Here is a 17,656-nt window from a genome sequence, read left to right on the forward strand (position 1 = left end):
GTGCAGATTTCGAACTCCTTTCATATATCGTACAGAAATGGAGTTGCCAATGCCAAATAGGAAAATATGAAAGGGGATTGTACAACGAGTGGTGCGTGGGTAGATGCATGTATCGCACATCAAAGCCGTAATTTGTGTACTTGTTCGGCGATGGATCTGGGCAAATAATGAATACGAAAGCATACGAGTTAGGAGAATAAAATGTGATGAAAACACAGATACAAGCAGATATGAGTACGGTGCAGACTGTACAGACTGTACAGTCTGGTCTGTACATTGGTGAACAAGAATTTCGAGAGGAGAAAACAAGATTCAGCCCCCAATATATTCTGCCCCCAAGCATCTTCAAGCGGTGAAGACGACACAATTGTGAATGATGATGATTGGTTCAAAAGAAGAGCATGTACGAAGTAGTAAGCGTTGCAAGAATCAGTTGGATAAATGCTGGCATGCAAGAAATATGCAGTATATATCATATTATGCATGCATCTACTCCCCAGTGCATCCTACCCGGGTGCTTTTTCCCTTGTGAAATCCTTGGGTGTGGGTTCAGATAGGGTTGTCAGATTGACTTTGGATTTCTATTTGCTGACAGCGAAGACTGGAGAATGCCTGGAAACTTAAAACCGATTTCAGGGGGACGATTCACTGCGTTAACAGAAATGATTATCGGCGGAGGGTTGAAGACCGTTTTTTCTCTCGTTTTCTTTCGCAAAGCGTGATGCCATGTCGAGGATGTGTGGCAAGTCAACAACGCAATCATAACAAAGATGGGGAGACGATCGATGGGACGGGGACGGGGACGGGGACGAGGATGAGGATGAGGATAAATGTTGATCTGTGAGATATAGATGGAAATGATGTAGATGATGAGATCAGAGCCCCCCTTCCCCTCCAAAAAGCTTGGGATTCAAGAAGATAATGATGGAGGGCCCGGCTCGCGATGATGTGGATGAAAACCATGGAATTCCTTCGATCCCCCAGATCCAGATCCAGGTTCAAGCTCAGGTTCAGGTTCAGGACTCCCAGGTCAAGGCTCCCTCCAGTCAAAATGATACGATGATGGCCCGAAGGATTCCAATGAGTTCTTGTTCAAACGATAAGATGCAACAGGATAATAAGATTTGCTCGACAATCAACGCCAGCAAATGTAGCCGCATGGGCATCCTCACATTCCACATCTCCCATCAGCAATCAATCAATTTCATGTACAATAAGAATGACGCGTAACAGATCCGAACCAGTGGGAGAACAAACTTTGAGTCAGTTCGCTAGGTTCGTGAATGAAGGATTAGCTATCTTGTCGTCCCAACCATTTGTCTTGTTCTCGCGGGGAAAGGCTACTGGCTACTGGGTATGTTACCATGTTCCAGGGAGAGATGTCGAGATTGAGAAGACGACTGATCGGATTGGACACTGGGCAGTGAGTAAATCAATCAGTCATGGTTTTTACTTTACGCCCAGAGTGAGAAGAAATGCACAATGACAGCCTCGTCCAAGCGTAACTTTTTTTCTTGCCAGCCGCCAAATCCCAGTGTCTCTTGTATTGGTCGATCTTTTGGAAATGGTATTGCCAAAAAAGAGGGTGGTGGTGGGTGGTGTGGGGAATTATGCATGTAAAGCTGTGTCACTATACAGATTAATATGGTGCAGCTCGATCTATCTTGGTTCTTGAATGCTGTAATAGATGATGGACGTTGATAGGTATGATTGTGCGAATGCACGATGTATAGTCTGATTGTTGGATGCAACTGCACATTTTCTCGCCTGACACATTACTCGTGTTGGCCAATAATTGCCGAATTTTGATGATGGGCGGGAAGAGATGAATATGGATGCCACATGGGATGGTAATCTCTTACTGACTGGCCATCTCGAACAAGGGGAGGTTGGAAAGGTTGTCGTCTCATCCAAATCTGACGATTCTTTTGGGGGAAAGGGAGATACACCGTAATCATTCATTTGAATCGGGAAACATCCGAGTCCAAACCGAGAAAATGGATTCTCGTGAATAATAGATTGAATATAAGAGGATACTTGAGGACCCCGAAATTTGAATATCAATAATTCAATCTTTCAAGCGTATCCTTGAACGATATCAAATCTCCGTTTCCTCCTCCTTTCTCTTTCCCTTTCCCATTCCCATTCCCATTTCTACTTCCATTTTCATTTCTCTCTCCTCCTTCCTCCTTCTTCCTTCCTCCTTCCTCACTTCGCAAAATTCTAGAAGCCAAATTAATCAATGTTAGCTGCACCTAGAGACGGTATACTGGGATAATGTAGTACCGTAGAACCGCAGCACGCCTGAAAAAAGTTGTGGACCATTCGGAACCGTTCGTGATGAAACTAATCATAAGCTAAACCGAAATCAAAGTTTGAAGATTTTTTTGGCAAAGCATGTGGATGTTCATTGGCTTGTTTGAAGATGGTGGATTGAGAATTGGAGAGTTTCAAGGTTGACGAGACGACGAGACGACCACTCGACGAATGATGATCGAGTAGTTTCGGGCTTTAAAAAGAAACCTTGTCGCGAACATGGATCTAGCTTTCTATTATGGAGCTTGACGTTATGGAAATATCATTTGTGGTATGTGGTAGCATGTACCTTTGTGCGAATCTTTTCAAGTGAGTCTCAGAGTGAAGTAGTGATTTTGGAATGGTTTGATCGGACGTGTTTTGAATCCTCCTTTCACATGTTACTATCTTGGATGCGGCAGTTCAAATGAAACCACGCATTGCTTATGGCAACTCTTTTCTCGATACAGTTCATACATAGTTCTCACTCAAGCCAAGTCAACAGAAACAGAAACAGAATCTAGATACGTAGATAGATAGATAGCTCAGGAGCTACATCATAATCTAGCCACCTAGTCAATTTGTGATGATCTAAAAAAGAAAGGCTCAATGTTTGTTGATACTGCACGGAGGTACCTCGTACTCAGATACCTAGGTCATACCGGTAATAATTATATAACACTGACCTTTGCATATTAATAAAAAGAGACTTTGCTATTAGTCTTTGGTCTTAGTTAGTTTCGGTAAGAGAGCCAAAGTGATCAACCTCTTCTCAAAAGTTAAAAAGACCAGTCTCATTGAAGTTTGAACTTGCGGGGCAAATCATCCAGACCCTCTTTTTCTCTCTCAAGGAAAATCCCCTCTGGCCCCTCCAACATCATCTAAACTGACCACCTAGCCACGAGCCAAGTATCCATAAATAATATACAGGCTCGACAGGATTCGAAAGACTCGACAGATTTCATAGATGAGTCTATGGATTCAGATAGAACTCGCGACTCATGTGGATATGGACTAACAGTTCAACCACTCATACCTTCTCCTTTGGTACTTCATTGAGGTTATTTCGAGAATTCCACTCGCTCCACCAGACCCTGCATTGAAAAAAATTCGGTAAGAAACTCGTTTAGTGAAGCGTCATCCTTGATAAATGATGGAACTTTTCGGCATATCTTTCTATCCCAGGTTTTCCCAACAGATGAAGTTATCAATCCATCTTGTTCTACCGGTGATTCCGCAATAGTACGAAATATTGATTGACACTTGAGAGTTGAAGGATAAGGTAGCCGAGTTTTGACTCTATTGAAAGGTTTATTAGTTGTGATTGAAAGGCTCTCCTCTTTTGGTAGAGTTAGATCTGAACTTAAATAATCGAGCATCTCTCGAGTCCCAATACCTAGGTATTCTATGATTCTACACGCAGTCGCGACGGGCAAGAAGTATTTACTCCTTGTCTGATGAATTGGCTTTGAATTTTGAGATATGATATCGGTTTCGCCATTTCTGACCCCCTTAGACTTCCTAGATTGGAAAAACAGTTAATAGTTTGGGATTTGATTCATTGAATGCCTATCTAGATGTGAATTAAATGTTACAAACTAGGTTTATGTTAAACAAGAAGATGGATAATCTCTAAACTTTCTACTTCCGGTCTACTTTTGGTCTACTTGGGTAGATTCTCTTGTCTAAATCATACCTAGGCAATGATGATATCTTCATAATCGGGAAAGCGCCGGGGAAAGAACACTTACGTCTCTTATGTGTTGTAGGGAATGCATAGTTTATGTCCCCTCTATTCTAAGATTTAGAACAACTCATCCATCGATACTCGTACTTGTTGTACATCCATTGATACATCCATTGACACATCCATTATATATATCCCTTATTCATCATAAATACCATCACCATCACCACTACCAGCAACAATCGTCCTGTTTTGAAACAACCCTCGGACTTTTCCATTTATCCATTAGGGGAATATCATTATCGAATTTCGACCAAAATATCCCCGTTGTTGAAGTAACGACACACCAACCACATCGACTTCTATTTATTCCACGTGAAGTTCGGTAGGGAAGACGACGTTCTGTAACGGCAACGTATATTTTATACATCACCCATCTATCAGCTGCCGTCTTCTCACAAGAGACCTATCTATCTATTCATACCTATTCATCTGCCCATCCACCGCCCTCACTCACACTCACACTCAGCCTACCTGCCCACCCATCGACCTCCCAACCTACAGAATATCTATCTGGTATACGATAATAGGACGATTCATCACCCCTGGTCCATACCAATCGCCTCCCTTGCCGCCATCAAGAGACCCGTTTCTCTGCACCCACGCAGGAACCAATCAATCCAGCCCTCACGTCCCAAAAAGTGGGCAGGAGAAGAAAAGAAAGAAAAAAAGATTAAAAAAAATAAAAAACCCAAGAATTAATACCAACTTGGAATCCCCCAGTCTTTCCTAGGCGTGAGAATCATACAGAAATCACACATCCACGCCATCTGCTACATTCCGAAGGACCTTGTGCCCAATTAAAAACGATATAATCAATTAACCCGTTGTTACGAAGATCATATTGCAGGAACAACAAACCTTAGACCCCTTCTTCGTCAGATTTCCCGCGTCGCAAGACTAATTTGTTCCTCCCACCCTCCATCTGCTGCTGCTCAGCACTCAACCAACGCAACGCAACGCAACTACCGACTAGAGCATCATACAAACAACAATTCCTCACATTTCTCTCTCGTCTTGTTCTGCACACTCCATAAACTCTCTCTTCATAACAATAACAGTAACTTCTTGAAAACGTCTCTTCATTTTATAAATCATTAATCATGGGCTACGAAACTCGCGGAAAACAATTGAATTGGGGAGTGATCGGTATAAATTTACCACAAACTCACGCTGAGAAAGCGGCCGCTCGACTTTCACCGCCTTCCATAGCGACGTCGACATCAGAACAGCAACTTTCGAAGAAACGTTCACGTCGAAGTTCATTCTCACTGTCGCCTCCACCAAAACGAAAGAATTACACAATTCCTGAAGATATTAACACGCCGCCACTTTCACCACCAGCCGATGATGGCCCATTCGAAATTCACAACGTCCGAATAAAAGAGGAGGCGAAAGAGAAGAAAATAGCCATTGATGACATTAAGCTCGAGGAGGGTACAGAGAGTAAATCAACGGCTGGAGCGGATGAGGAGAAGGAAGAAATCAAAGAAATCGACTTGACTGAAGTAAAGGACGAAATTGTCGAAGGAGTTATTGTTCAATTACAAAAAACTCGCAATAGACCTCATTTAGTCAAGGAACTTGCAGCTATTTTGTCTCCGACCGTCAAAATCGTGGAACAGTAAGTTTACAACCATTCCGATCCATTCCGTTATCTCTCGAAATCATGAAACTAACAAAAATCTAGGTCTGCCAATCCATGTGCAATCATTTCCTCTCGACTATCCAACTATCTCAAACGACCATGGACCGCATCATCACCTTGTCCAGTAGGAAAAGAATTGGAAACTGTACACCCGAGAAGAACATACTTTTACTTGACCACTTACTCGCATCAACCATTTCCTGATCCTGCACAATTAGCTCAACGTTCGATTATCACTCCATCTATCTCAAGCGCAGATTCGATAGATGAACCAGAACGAACGCGTGATGATTCGCCTGAAGTCGATTTATCCTCCGAGGAATACGACGATGACGATTCAGTTACACCACCAACTCCAACTGGTTCCTTTGCCGGTCGTTTCGAACGCCCCGTGAGAAACAATCGTGCTGCATCGGTTGGTCTTGAGAAAGATGAGAAAGAATTCACACAAACCGCTCGTGGAATGCAAAAGCGAAGATTCAGTGGCGAGCCACCATCATCATCTTTGGCGAAACCATCTGATATGAACGATATGCCTTCAAATATTTCAGATACCCCGATGAAATCTGTGGAATCTGACCCATTTTTTGGAGAAAGCCGAGGTGGTTTGAATGCCTCGTTGTTAAATACGCCAGGTTTTATGAATAGCCCCGCTATGAAACCTGTTTTTGCGTCGAAAAAATCATGGGATGCAACTGTGGAAACTTCTCAAGCGAATTGGGCGCCAGCGAAGATTGACACATTAGATTGGGATACGAGAAGTCCGGAAAACATCGAGTTGGATGAATTAGATGGCATGCTTGATGGATTTTAGATTCTCAATCTTTTCCTTTTTTTTTTATGATTATACGCACACGAAAGATTCTACCAGTGTTGGATCAGGAATCATTGATTCCATTGTATAAATATTTTTTACTTGCTACTTGAGATTTCTGTTGGGAGAGTTGTACGATTTTTTTATTAGAAGAGATGGAAAGATGGGGGTGAATGGACTGGAAAATGCGAATACAAAAGGAAAGACAAAACAAAACCGGTCCTGGGGATTATTAGGATATTTTGGAGGCACTCTCGTTTTTTTCTGCATGAGATACTATTTGTTTGAAGTCGGGTTTTTCTGCGATGGCGCTCAGGATGGTGGATTTTTTTTTTCGGAGTGCGTTATGTCTTAGCCTCTTCTCTTTTTTGTAAACAATAACTTTCATGACCGAGATGATTGGAGATGGATGGATTTGGGATATGATATGGTCATGTAGTCGTAAGACCATTGGGTTAGGAAAAGGAGGGAGATTTGGGAATGGAGGATGTGAAATGATCGTTACATCAAGTTGAGCGGTCGGGTCATAAAAGCGTATGAATCAGATGAACATGGGGGAATACGAATTTCGACGGATATACACATTTTAGGATGAAATCAATTTCCTTGCAAAGAGAAAATAAGTCGGGATGGAAAAAAGATAATAGGATATATATAAACATACTTGAGCACATATATATATACATATAGATGAAGAATATGAAACATCTCTCCACCTAGATTTTGGTTTTTTTGTATATGGATAGGTGACTGTTAGGCTGTGACGAATTTTTTATGAGTTTTGGAATATTATATTGTTTATTGTATTCATTCATTGTGAGAGGAGAGTTTAAAGATGGAGGAAGAAGTGGTGGTGGAAATTGGAGATTTGGAGATGATGGTCTTGTTTGTGGTTTGGGTGGGAGGGAAACATTGATTTCTTATTTCTTATTTCTCTTTTAATTTTATACTTTTTTTTCAATTTTCAATTTTGAATATCATACATGTGTGTCTATATGTTTCACACTTTCACAATTCTAATTGTATTTTCTCGATTTCATTTTCACTTGGGGGGGCTTGTGATGTTGTGGGGAGACGGCATGTGTCTGTTTGTTGATGTTGTTCTTGGAATTTGGATATCCACTTACTGTTGGCTGTTCGTTCTGCTTTGGGCGGCGAGGGGGGTTTGAGGGGGGTTCAATGGGAGGATGAAGGATGGAGGATAGAAGATGAAGGGAAGGGAGTTACTTGTTTTGGATGAATGGTTAGATGGATGAGTTGGGCTCCGGATCTCCGGATCTCCTTGTGGATTTTGGGGTTTGTAATTTTTGATTTTGTGGTAGGAGAAGGGGAGGCAGGGGGGAGGAGAGAGGTTGAGGGATCTTGGAGGGGTGGACGGAGATAGATGGATGGATGGATGGATGGATGGATGGATGAGTACAGTGCATTGCATCGCAATGCAGGGCAGGGAAGTTAGGTTAGAGCTATTTCTCGCGGATACTGTTTAGATAGATGAATATGCATATGCATATGGAGATGAAGGAGAAGGTGCTCAGTTGATGAGAATTGGGTTAGTGGGTAAAGCATGAATGATTAATGAGTCTTGGGTTGGGGGTGGCGAGAAAGGTGGCGATGGGAAGTGAAGGGGTGAGGGAGAAGGGCGAGGAGAGGGGTAGGGGATAGAGGGTTTGGGTGAGACTGCTGGATAGATGGGGTGGAGCCTTGGTGTTTGATATGGAGGGTAGGAGGGTTGCAAGAGAAAGTGGCGAGGGGAGTGTAGAGATAGGGGAGAGTTTGGATAGATGGGGTAGAATCTTGGTGTGCGATCTGGAGGACGTGAGGTTTTATATGTGCGGTTTTGCGAGGGTGGAAAGTTGGGAAAGAAGGAAGAGAAAGAAAGAAAGGGTTTGGATGGAGTAAGAGGAGGCGTTGGGGCTATGAGGGTTGATTGATTGATTGTGCGAGGTTGTGGGGTAGAGGTGGTGGGAGATGGAGAATGGGAATGGGAATGTGGTTGAGATGTGAGAGGTCTGAGACTGGGTGGATAGTGGATAGTAGGTAGTGCAAGCTGTGGGTGGGAGAGTTTAGAGTTGAGGTTAGGGTTGGGTGGGAAGGAAGTAAATTTGTTGGTTTTGATATTGGCAATACGAGTTGCGTCTAAGGGTTGTCTTGTCGATGATAAGTGTTGTCGATAGTGGTGCCCTGGTGTACATGTTCTGGTTAGTAAATACCTTCCATTTTATTATTCGGATTGCCATTTTGTCGTTTTTGTTACTTTTATCGTTGCTGTCGAATACTCCGCTGCCAGACTGGTGAAGAAATGTGTTGATTTTAAAGAGAGGTCTTATGGAATCGGGATATAGCGTTTTGCTTGTTTGGTTGGGGATGTACCGGGTGGAATCTCCCTTTTCAATTTATTCCTCCCGACTACTCTTTCTTTGAGGAAATTGGATAATGGGGAGGGAGTTACTTATATGAATGTACGAGGTTGTTGAGTGGGAAAAGTGGGGATTGGAGGTAAGGGAATAGCTGCGAATCATGCAAGCTAAATGACTGACATAACGCGAGAAGCAGAGTTCTCTTCTAGATTTAGGAGTGTAAATGTCTGGCCATTGTCAGAAGATGGTTGGTATGAATATGTAAGTGCGAATTCCCAGAGGAGGGCGGAGAGAAGAATGAGATGGTAGGCTATGATTGCACTTTCATTCTACTCGTACATTGCTCTGGTATATCTTGCTAGAAGTGTCATATTGATGTAGCGGAGGTAGTAGAGTGGTGTTTCATGCGAGCTAGATGTTTAACTTATTGTCAAAACTCTGAATAGTTTGGCTAGGTATTGGGGTGAACAAGTGGAGGAGATGGATGGGCGATGTCATTGTTTTTTACTTTGTCTGTTCATTACCGATGATATTTTATCATCACCTCTGTCATTATAATTATCATTATTATCTTTTTCCTCAACTTCTTCCTAGTTTTTCCCAGTCCTTTTCCTGTATCCTCTTGCCCAAGTTCATCCTTCCATGCCCTTGAGCTTAAAAACTCGATCTCATGTCAGAATCCAATATTCTAGTCTCGAGTTTGAGTTGAAGACTAGCCATTTCATTCGACATAGTTTGTGTTTCTTTGCGGGGGCATTGTACATCTTCCTCTTGATCCAGATAGACTTTTTCGCGTTGCTTGAGAAATTGAAGCTCCTTGGCATCGTTGATTCATACGTTCTTTTCCAGTTCGAGCTACTTTTTGACTGGAATACATGACTTGACCGCCTCCAACTCCTCTTCCAACCTTTGATTTCCTTTGGTTGAATCGCAAATCTTCTTGGAAATATCAGTCTGATTGGCATCAGATGTAATTTTGTAAGCTTTGAGTAACCCAAGTTCATCGGAATTTGTTTTTCTTGCAAGCTCTCCTTCTTTCCAAGTCTTCCAAAATTCTCGGAGCTCTTCCAACTCAACCCTTGTCAGAAGTCCTGATTTCAGAGTCATTATCCCAAATGGGTTTGAAAGTTCGCAACCCAGTTAGCTCTCGACCCAGTCTATTCCATTTGGTTTTACAGCTCCATAGGTCTTGTAACTCCGTTTCCAGCCGAGTCCTAGTATCAAGCGTGGAATCTCAACTACTCTTGAACGAAATAAGCGACTCGAGATCTTTGTACTTTTGAATCCATAACTGTTCCAACTGTTGAAACTTCTCAAGTTGGTTGTTCTGTTCCCGAGAATGATTTTCGAGAGCCTCCAACTTCGATTTAATACTTGACAGGTCTGTAAGAATCAACACTTGGTCTAGGGATCTTGGAATAGGCTTCTTCAATCTTGCGTTTCAACTGGTCCTGTTTCTCCATAAGAAGGGCATTTTAATCTGATACACATCGCAAGATTTTGATAGTAGACGCTTTATCCCGAATGGCTTTATCTAGTTGTTGTTCGGTGACTTGATTGGATTCAACATTAGCCCGTATCTCTACCCATTTGTTTTCCAAAGATTTATTAGTCTCCTGACAGAAAACTCTCCTGACCTCCAAGTTCCTTCAAAACTGTAGCCGTTGAGCAGCCTTAATCCTATCAGCACGCTGTGTTGAGGCCGCCGGAGATGAGTCGGCAGCTGGTATATCCATGTTGAGGTTTGACATGATGGAAGAGTTGCATGTAAATTCATTATTGTGATGTTTTGAGATGATAGTGAAGTGACAAGAATGAGGAGGAAGTGCATTCACATTCACATTACTAATCATACGGTGTATCACAAGAATCTAAAATAAAACATCGACTGCGAGCAAATGATTGAATTAATAAATGGAAGAGAGAAGCAAGCTCAAAAGGGAATGATGAATAGGATTAACATTTTCATGAACAAATGACAAGTGCGCCACTACTCACTGGAGATGGGTGTACTAAAGCTCACAGTTCCATGTTTCATATCACCCCTGAGTCTCCCTCTCCCAAATTCATGATCACAAACTTTTGGCTTGACGTATACATGTCGGAATGTATGGTTTTATAATCACGTACATAGTGTTTGTTTCTATGCAATAGGCATTAGTGCTATTGATACTTGATCCATAGGAATGTAAAGTGTGCAAACTTTGCATTATCGTGGATCCAGGCAACATCTCAAATTCTTCAATCTTCCTATATCCCGCTCATTCTACACTCTTAGATCCCCGCAGGACCGAAGCATCCAGCTCTAATAGCCCGCAATTCTAGTATTCAATGTTCCTCCAACCCAACTTTATGGATTCAGCACAGCTCATCCAGTCCAATCTTCAGTTACCATCGTATTAGCCTGATCACCTATCCGCCTAACCATTGATAAGGAAACGTAAAGATTTGTCACAAATACATCAATAAGGGGCGAAGTTGACTATCCTTATACAGAAGCGATGATCAGAATGCATGGCCTGGACACAAACAACTGTATTAGAAACTTTTGCTTGTTGTACGCAGGCTTGCAACTTTTAGGGACATCGATGGGCTTCCTATCCATTGTCTCCATACTTTTACTTGCAACTGACTTGATGCACTTCCATCCAGGCTTGCCAGTATTCTCTTGGTTCGTGAATCGGCGCCAATTGTTGAATCCTGTATTATATAAGATATCAAAGATCTCTTGCATCATCCATGCACAGTCTGTCTCTTCAACTGGTATTAAATCGTATAAGGAGTCGATGACCTGGGATAAGAAATTGACAATTGGTGTCTCATGAATGACCTCATGATATTCTCTCCTCCTCGTTTGAGTGTAGGTAATATAAAGACTTCTTGATGCTAGCCAGTTTCTCCTTGGCATTATCCCGCTCATGCTCCAGCCTCTTGTTATCGATTTTCATTTTAGATAGCTGTGAATTTGTAAATTTGATCTTCTTAGACATTTTCTTAATTTCTTGTATAGTGGATCTATTCTCCTTTTCCAATGTGCCATTCTTTTCTTCGAGTGTAAGAGCCCGATCGTAAAGAGTTTTGCTGTTAATCCTGATAAGTTGGACACTTTCGGAAGCTAGAACCTTATATTCACTCAAATTCTGAATGTTCAATTTCTCTATCTGGGACGTGTTAGATATTACGGAGAAACAAGATCAAAGAAATACGTACTCACGTCAATACTTCCCCCTGTTTTGTGTATTTAGAGTTTTCGGCTTTGGTGTCTAGCTCCTGCCTCGTATCTAGCAAGCTTTCCTTTTTCCGCGTGGTAGTGAATTTTCGGATTCCGATAAACTGGTGTTGTTCAAGATATAGTTGTATACGGACTCTTTTCCTGTCGGACCTAAAGACTCGTTGATTTCTCAGAGGCTTTTGCTTCCATGATGGAGACTAATTCTCTAAGTGATACGCCATTAACTACCATCTTTGAAGAATCTTTGAAAAAGACTCACTGCAAACAAAGCAACCATAATAACTAGTCTAGGCGGCATAATTGGCTTAGACATAGATTTGAGGAGTTTTTCGAAAAGGTCGGGGATCTATGGCATATGTTTTTTCCTATGCACACCTCTTAATAGTTGATAAGTATTACGACGAAGTGACGCGGTTTTTTCCCCCCACGTCTGCAAGGTTGTTAACTTCATGAGCAAATAAGAATTTCTCAGCCATATTGTCTCTGATTAGCATGATAGTTGGAACCCATAAGAGCCAATCCGCCCACCACCGGAGTACCCATCCTCGATGACCAAGTAGAAGTTGTAGTTGTGGGTCTGAGTGTACTCGAAGGTGTCGCTTCATTACTCCCTTCTCCATCTAGCACTGCCAAACCCATAGCCCCATTATTCAAATCATGGTCTGAACATTTCACTGAAAGAAAGCTTGTCCCATGACCCAAAGAAAAGGTTCAGCGTCTTAATCTGAACCCGAGATGGCAGATGTATAACTATTTCCGTTCTGGCCAATAGAAAGTGCTGAGCTCTCGATGTAAATAGTTGTGGAAGTGTTTCAGGCGGCAGAGGAAGCGAGGGTTGATTTCGAGGGGAGACTCCACCCAATAGTTTGGGGAGATAAATAGTGGTAATAGCCTACTAATTTATCACTGAATGCCGAGGGAATGAGTACGGTCTAAATATTTTTGAGGTTGAATAGGGTTTCCAGAGTAGAGATAGGTCCAACAATTCCAGTACTTCCACTGTCGAATTCTAAAGGTTCATCCTGCCGTCAATAGCGACATCGCCAGAAGTAGAAAATCCCTCAATGATCGGAATTTTTGCTAGTAAAGTTTCGTTAACCAAATCGGTATTGATGGTGTCGAGAGCTAGATAACCAAGATATCTTATGGAGAGAGCGAGTCCAAAGCGACACTCTGGGACTGGACTTTTACCACAGAGGTTGTGAAAATAAAGTGTGAAATTGCTATCACTGAGCGAAGGTCCCCGAACCCGATGATGCCATTGTGCCGGTAGATAGCAGTGGAAGTGGTATTAGAAGTAGATAGAATGATGCCAATGGTTTGATTGGAAAGATTGTTTCATTGGAAGAGGATTGCATCGTTGTAGAGGGAGCCGGTTATCTGGAAGAGTTGACAAATCTATATTATCTGGTTTCCAATGGACCATCGAGATGACATAAAATTTCGCTTTAACTCCCGGAAGATGAATCATTAGTGTGTGTTCCATGAGTGACATTGAATGACTTCTATAAGCCTGAAGATGCTGAACTAGGGTTGTATAGTCTTGAGTTGAGAGCTAAATCGACGAAACTAGTGCCAATGAGGTTTTAATTGAATCTTCTGGGGCTCCGATCATTAAGTTTGCAAACCAGAATCCTTGAGAAACGTTAATTATACAGCGACCGAAAGAAACCTAAAATTTTGTAGCATCAATCTCGTCATAAGACGCAGGCCCAGTAATCTGTGTTTGTCTCCTATGCAAGGGGCTCTCAAAGACCTTTTGTTGGAAGCTTGGACGGAGTAGATGAGTACTAAAGCATTAAGAAAGGCTTCTATTAATGATTTGGTAGTTGAAGTATGTATGATAAGAATATTGATAAACCTGATGACAAAAGAAATGAAAAAGAACAGCTGGGAAAGTAGTAAAGATGCCATAGTGAGCAGAATAAAACATCAACATGCAACAGACAACAGTCTATAAGCATCCCATCCAAGATACCAAATTGATTCCCCCCATCCCTCAGAATGGAGAATTAAGTGTGGACAATTAAGCTAACCTGATGGGATGGAAGTCCCCATACTGATGAATGGATCTCGGCTGACTTGATTGGCCCCTTCGTTTGGACGTTCATATATATCCATCTCCAAGGCCAGTAACTCTCGGCATCGGGAAGGCCCAGAAGGCTCAAACACATCCTCTAGAAGCAGATGCGATCTATGTATAGCATGTGGCTTAAATAATGATCATCGAGTAAACTCTTCATCTGAGGGCTTTGTGGTTTAGTAGGGTTAATTTGAATTTTGTGGTATGAGTAAGGGTTAACAGAAGCCCTTTTTCAAATTCCACATCAAGTGGTTGAAAATGTTAATGGTGTATGCATTTACAGATTTCATATAGTGTGAAATGCTCTGATGGCGTATTGGTTCTCGATACAAGTTCCATGCCGAATTTGAATGAGTGGATGGGTAGGCAGAGGAAGCGAAGATGAGGGGCAGGGGTTTTCTCGTAGCCCACTAACCGCTTTCAGTCAGGCTAACCCCATTCCCGTTATACCCTTAATTTCAGATGAAAAGTGGGGGCGACGTCTTTATGTCAACATTTCTGGATGAAACAACGATAATTGGTGTTTTCAGTCCTAAAAGGTGGGTATTATCGACAACGACGGCTCGACGGTGTTTACCCACGCCACGTCTTGTAATTGTCTTGTTAACCGTGTACGAAAAAAGGAAAATGGGCTCCAGTATTATACGATTCCGATATGGTGGCAGTAAAGTCCGATCAGGTTGCATTACATGCAAGTAGGTAGTATTCTGGGCAGAAATCCTACGGAGAATTGTTTTCATTAAGCTTATTTTGGAATAGGGCGCGACGGGTGAAATGCGACGAAGGCAAGCCTACATGTCAACGATGTCTCAAGGCCAAACGAACTTGCGAAGGATATGCACCTCCGCCATCCATGTCAGCCACCTGTAGCCGGCCACTCAAATTCGTTGTATATTCTGCTTCCTCGCCCGTTGACGCATTAAGTCTCCTACCCGGTATCACACCAAGAGAGCAAAGGTTCTTTGATTTCTTTCGACTTCGAACAGCGGTAGAGTTAACGGGACCTTTCGAAGCGGATCTTTGGTCTTCTGTTTTATTACAAACGGCTCATGCAGAATCGGCTATTTTTAATGCGGTTGTTGCATTGGGGGCTCTCCACGAGAATTTTGGGCATTCAAGAGATGTTCAAGCGGTGGATTCGAATTATGCCTTGATTCATTATCAGAAGGCTATTCAACGGATAGTCAATCCAAAGGCTTTGAATATTGATATAGTTCTTATGATGTGCCTAGTTTTCTCCGCGTTTGATAACCTAAGGAACAATTATGAGGCTTCCTTAACCCACATCGCTGGTGGTATAAAGATTCTTATCGAGGAAGATAAGAAACTTGGGGGACTCAAAGATGGTTCTTTGCAAAAGGATGTTTTTCTTCCTATGTTTGCTCGGTTAGAAAATCAAATTACAGAATGCGGACAAACGGCTACTGCGGCAAATACTACACGCCTCCTTCAACTGCCTACCCTCAACATACCTCATACTTTCACGACAGTAGAGGAAGCGCAAAACGCATTCGATTTATACCTTTCTTATCTGTGGAATATGATGGAACAAATGGGAGAAGCCAACAAACATCGCATACCGCCTCCTCCGCTGCTTCAGCGCCACCATAGGTATGACGGTCTTTCAAGATGGTTAGATCCTTTGGATCCACTACGCAAACATGTCGATTTTTCCACATGTCAAACTCCACCAATTCATGGAGCAAATATGCGATACGGATTTTCATCTTGGTGCGCGGCGTTCGATGCCTCCGACTTTCCACCATTCCATCCAGCAGTTCTCTTGTTACAAATGAGTCGTACGATAGTTTCAATCCTCCTCAATATCGATATAGTGATAGGTGAAATAGCTTGGGATTCTTACCTCCCCCAATTTAAAATGATACTTGATTATGCCGAGATGACCTCCCCGAATAAATACATGATTAGTCCTAACCAGGGAGGAACGCCACCAACCTTTCATTACCATCGCGGCTTCCTTACACCTATCTATATGGTTTCAACTAGATGTCGAGATCCGTTAATGCGTCGTCGAGCTTTGCGTATTCTTGAAAATTGTAACCGAAAGGAAGGAATCATAGATAGTATGATATACACTAGAATTGCCAAGAACATGATGGAAATCGAAGAAGGAGCCGCGATTGAAGAAATGAGGAAAAAGGACACAAGCCAAAATCTTGATGATTGTGTTATAGAAAAGGCGGAGCAGATACCGGAAAAATGCAGGATTAGAGAGTCTATCGCCAAATTTGTGCCAGGAGGAGGAGGATTGGTCGGATATAAAAGAGAAGGAATTTGGCACACGGTAGATGATGAAGAACCAGTATCGGTTGATTGGCAAAAGTAATAGTACTTATGGAGGGGCCAAGGTTGTCCTTGTGAATAGAAGTGATGAAGCTGGCAGTGCTGTGCACATGAAAAAATACTTAATTAAGACACTATAATCGCGGATAGATACATGAATGTATAATTTTCTCCAAAAATTTAAGTGCCACCAAAGCTTCAGACATTATTGGAGGGCCAAATTTAAACCACGAGGAGTGATGAAGGCCCTTCCTATCCTGAAAGTCGAGCATGTTTTGAAGCCGCAACACATTGCGCTCAAGGTGTGCAATAGCACGCAATATATGATAATACAAGGACTGTTTAAAGTACATGAAGCTCAATTTGCACGAAAAATTCCTAGCTAAGCAAGAGAATACGGGAAATAGCTGAGCCGGTAGATCGTATGACAACAAACGAAAATCTGTTTGATGCAAGCGAGTATGACCGACGACAAAACAAATGCTAGGGCTGTGGAACAGTCGTTTGGGACGAGAACAATCGATCGGTTGTAATTACCCGTTATCAAGAAGATTTACACCAATTGATGTTTTGGCGTGGATAAAAACGGAGAATGATCCGAGAAATGAATGACCGAATTATCAGGCCAGTTTTGCAGCAGTCATCCGGATGAGAATTCCCCCGCAAAATTACTTCGGCTGAAAAGTGTTCCGGAAGACGTGCAACAAAAAGTATTTAGAAAACGGAAAAAGTGAAGCTCGAACCGATAATCATGAAGCCAGTTATCAAGTAAGTTGATTCCTGTACTAAGCTTGCGCTTGCAAAGCATGGCAAAGGAGTGTGGTTGTACAGGAGCCTAGTAGTACCCAAAGCAAGCGGTTGACTATTGATTCTTGGCTCGCTTCCTCAGGATCTCTCGCAGCCGCTGATATATACCCCGCTGCCACCGACTGTGTCCGGATAGTTCTGCGGAGGACATGCTACAACACCCCCGCCCAGACACATATCTGCTATACCAGCCTGAAAGTTTTGGGCCTGTTTATCGGCGAGATCTGTGGCATCTGCAAGAAGAGTGGCGGTGGCGTGGAGACTGAACGGGATGCACAGAGTATTGGATTGCTCGTGGAACGAAAAGGAGGGAGGCTGGCAGAGTTTGATCCAAAATCCCGCGGATGTGAGGGAGAAGATGCTTGATGG

The 17,656-nt window shown here is 42.4% G+C and overlaps 3 protein-coding genes across 3 annotated transcripts; all 3 read left to right on the forward strand.

The window, feature by feature from the left end:
• Positions 1-530: 530 nt before the first annotated feature.
• Positions 531-2,254, forward strand: BCIN_11g03350 (hypothetical protein). Its single transcript, XM_024695947.1, has one exon. It carries the CDS (start codon positions 922-924, stop codon positions 1,228-1,230), a length of 309 nt encoding a protein of 102 aa, XP_024551749.1. The 5' UTR covers positions 531-921; the 3' UTR covers positions 1,231-2,254.
• Positions 2,255-4,096: 1,842 nt separating this feature from the next.
• On the forward strand, positions 4,097-7,165 carry BCIN_11g03360 (hypothetical protein). The gene is made up of 2 exons (XM_001556807.2): positions 4,097-5,666; positions 5,733-7,165. The coding sequence occupies exons 1-2, from the start codon at positions 5,146-5,148 to the stop codon at positions 6,502-6,504; spliced, it is 1,293 nt and encodes a 430-aa protein (XP_001556857.1). The 5' UTR covers positions 4,097-5,145; the 3' UTR covers positions 6,505-7,165.
• A 6,934-nt stretch (positions 7,166-14,099) lies between these two features.
• On the forward strand, positions 14,100-16,614 carry BCIN_11g03370 (hypothetical protein). The gene is made up of 2 exons (XM_024695948.1): positions 14,100-14,871; positions 14,936-16,614. Exons 1-2 carry the CDS (start codon positions 14,639-14,641, stop codon positions 16,521-16,523), a joined length of 1,821 nt encoding a protein of 606 aa, XP_024551750.1. The 5' UTR covers positions 14,100-14,638; the 3' UTR covers positions 16,524-16,614.
• Positions 16,615-17,656: the final 1,042 nt, after the last annotated feature.

Source organism: Botrytis cinerea, chromosome 11 (genome assembly GCF_000143535.2).
Source record: "Botrytis cinerea B05.10 chromosome 11, complete sequence".
Lineage (NCBI taxonomy): Eukaryota > Fungi > Ascomycota > Leotiomycetes > Helotiales > Sclerotiniaceae > Botrytis > Botrytis cinerea.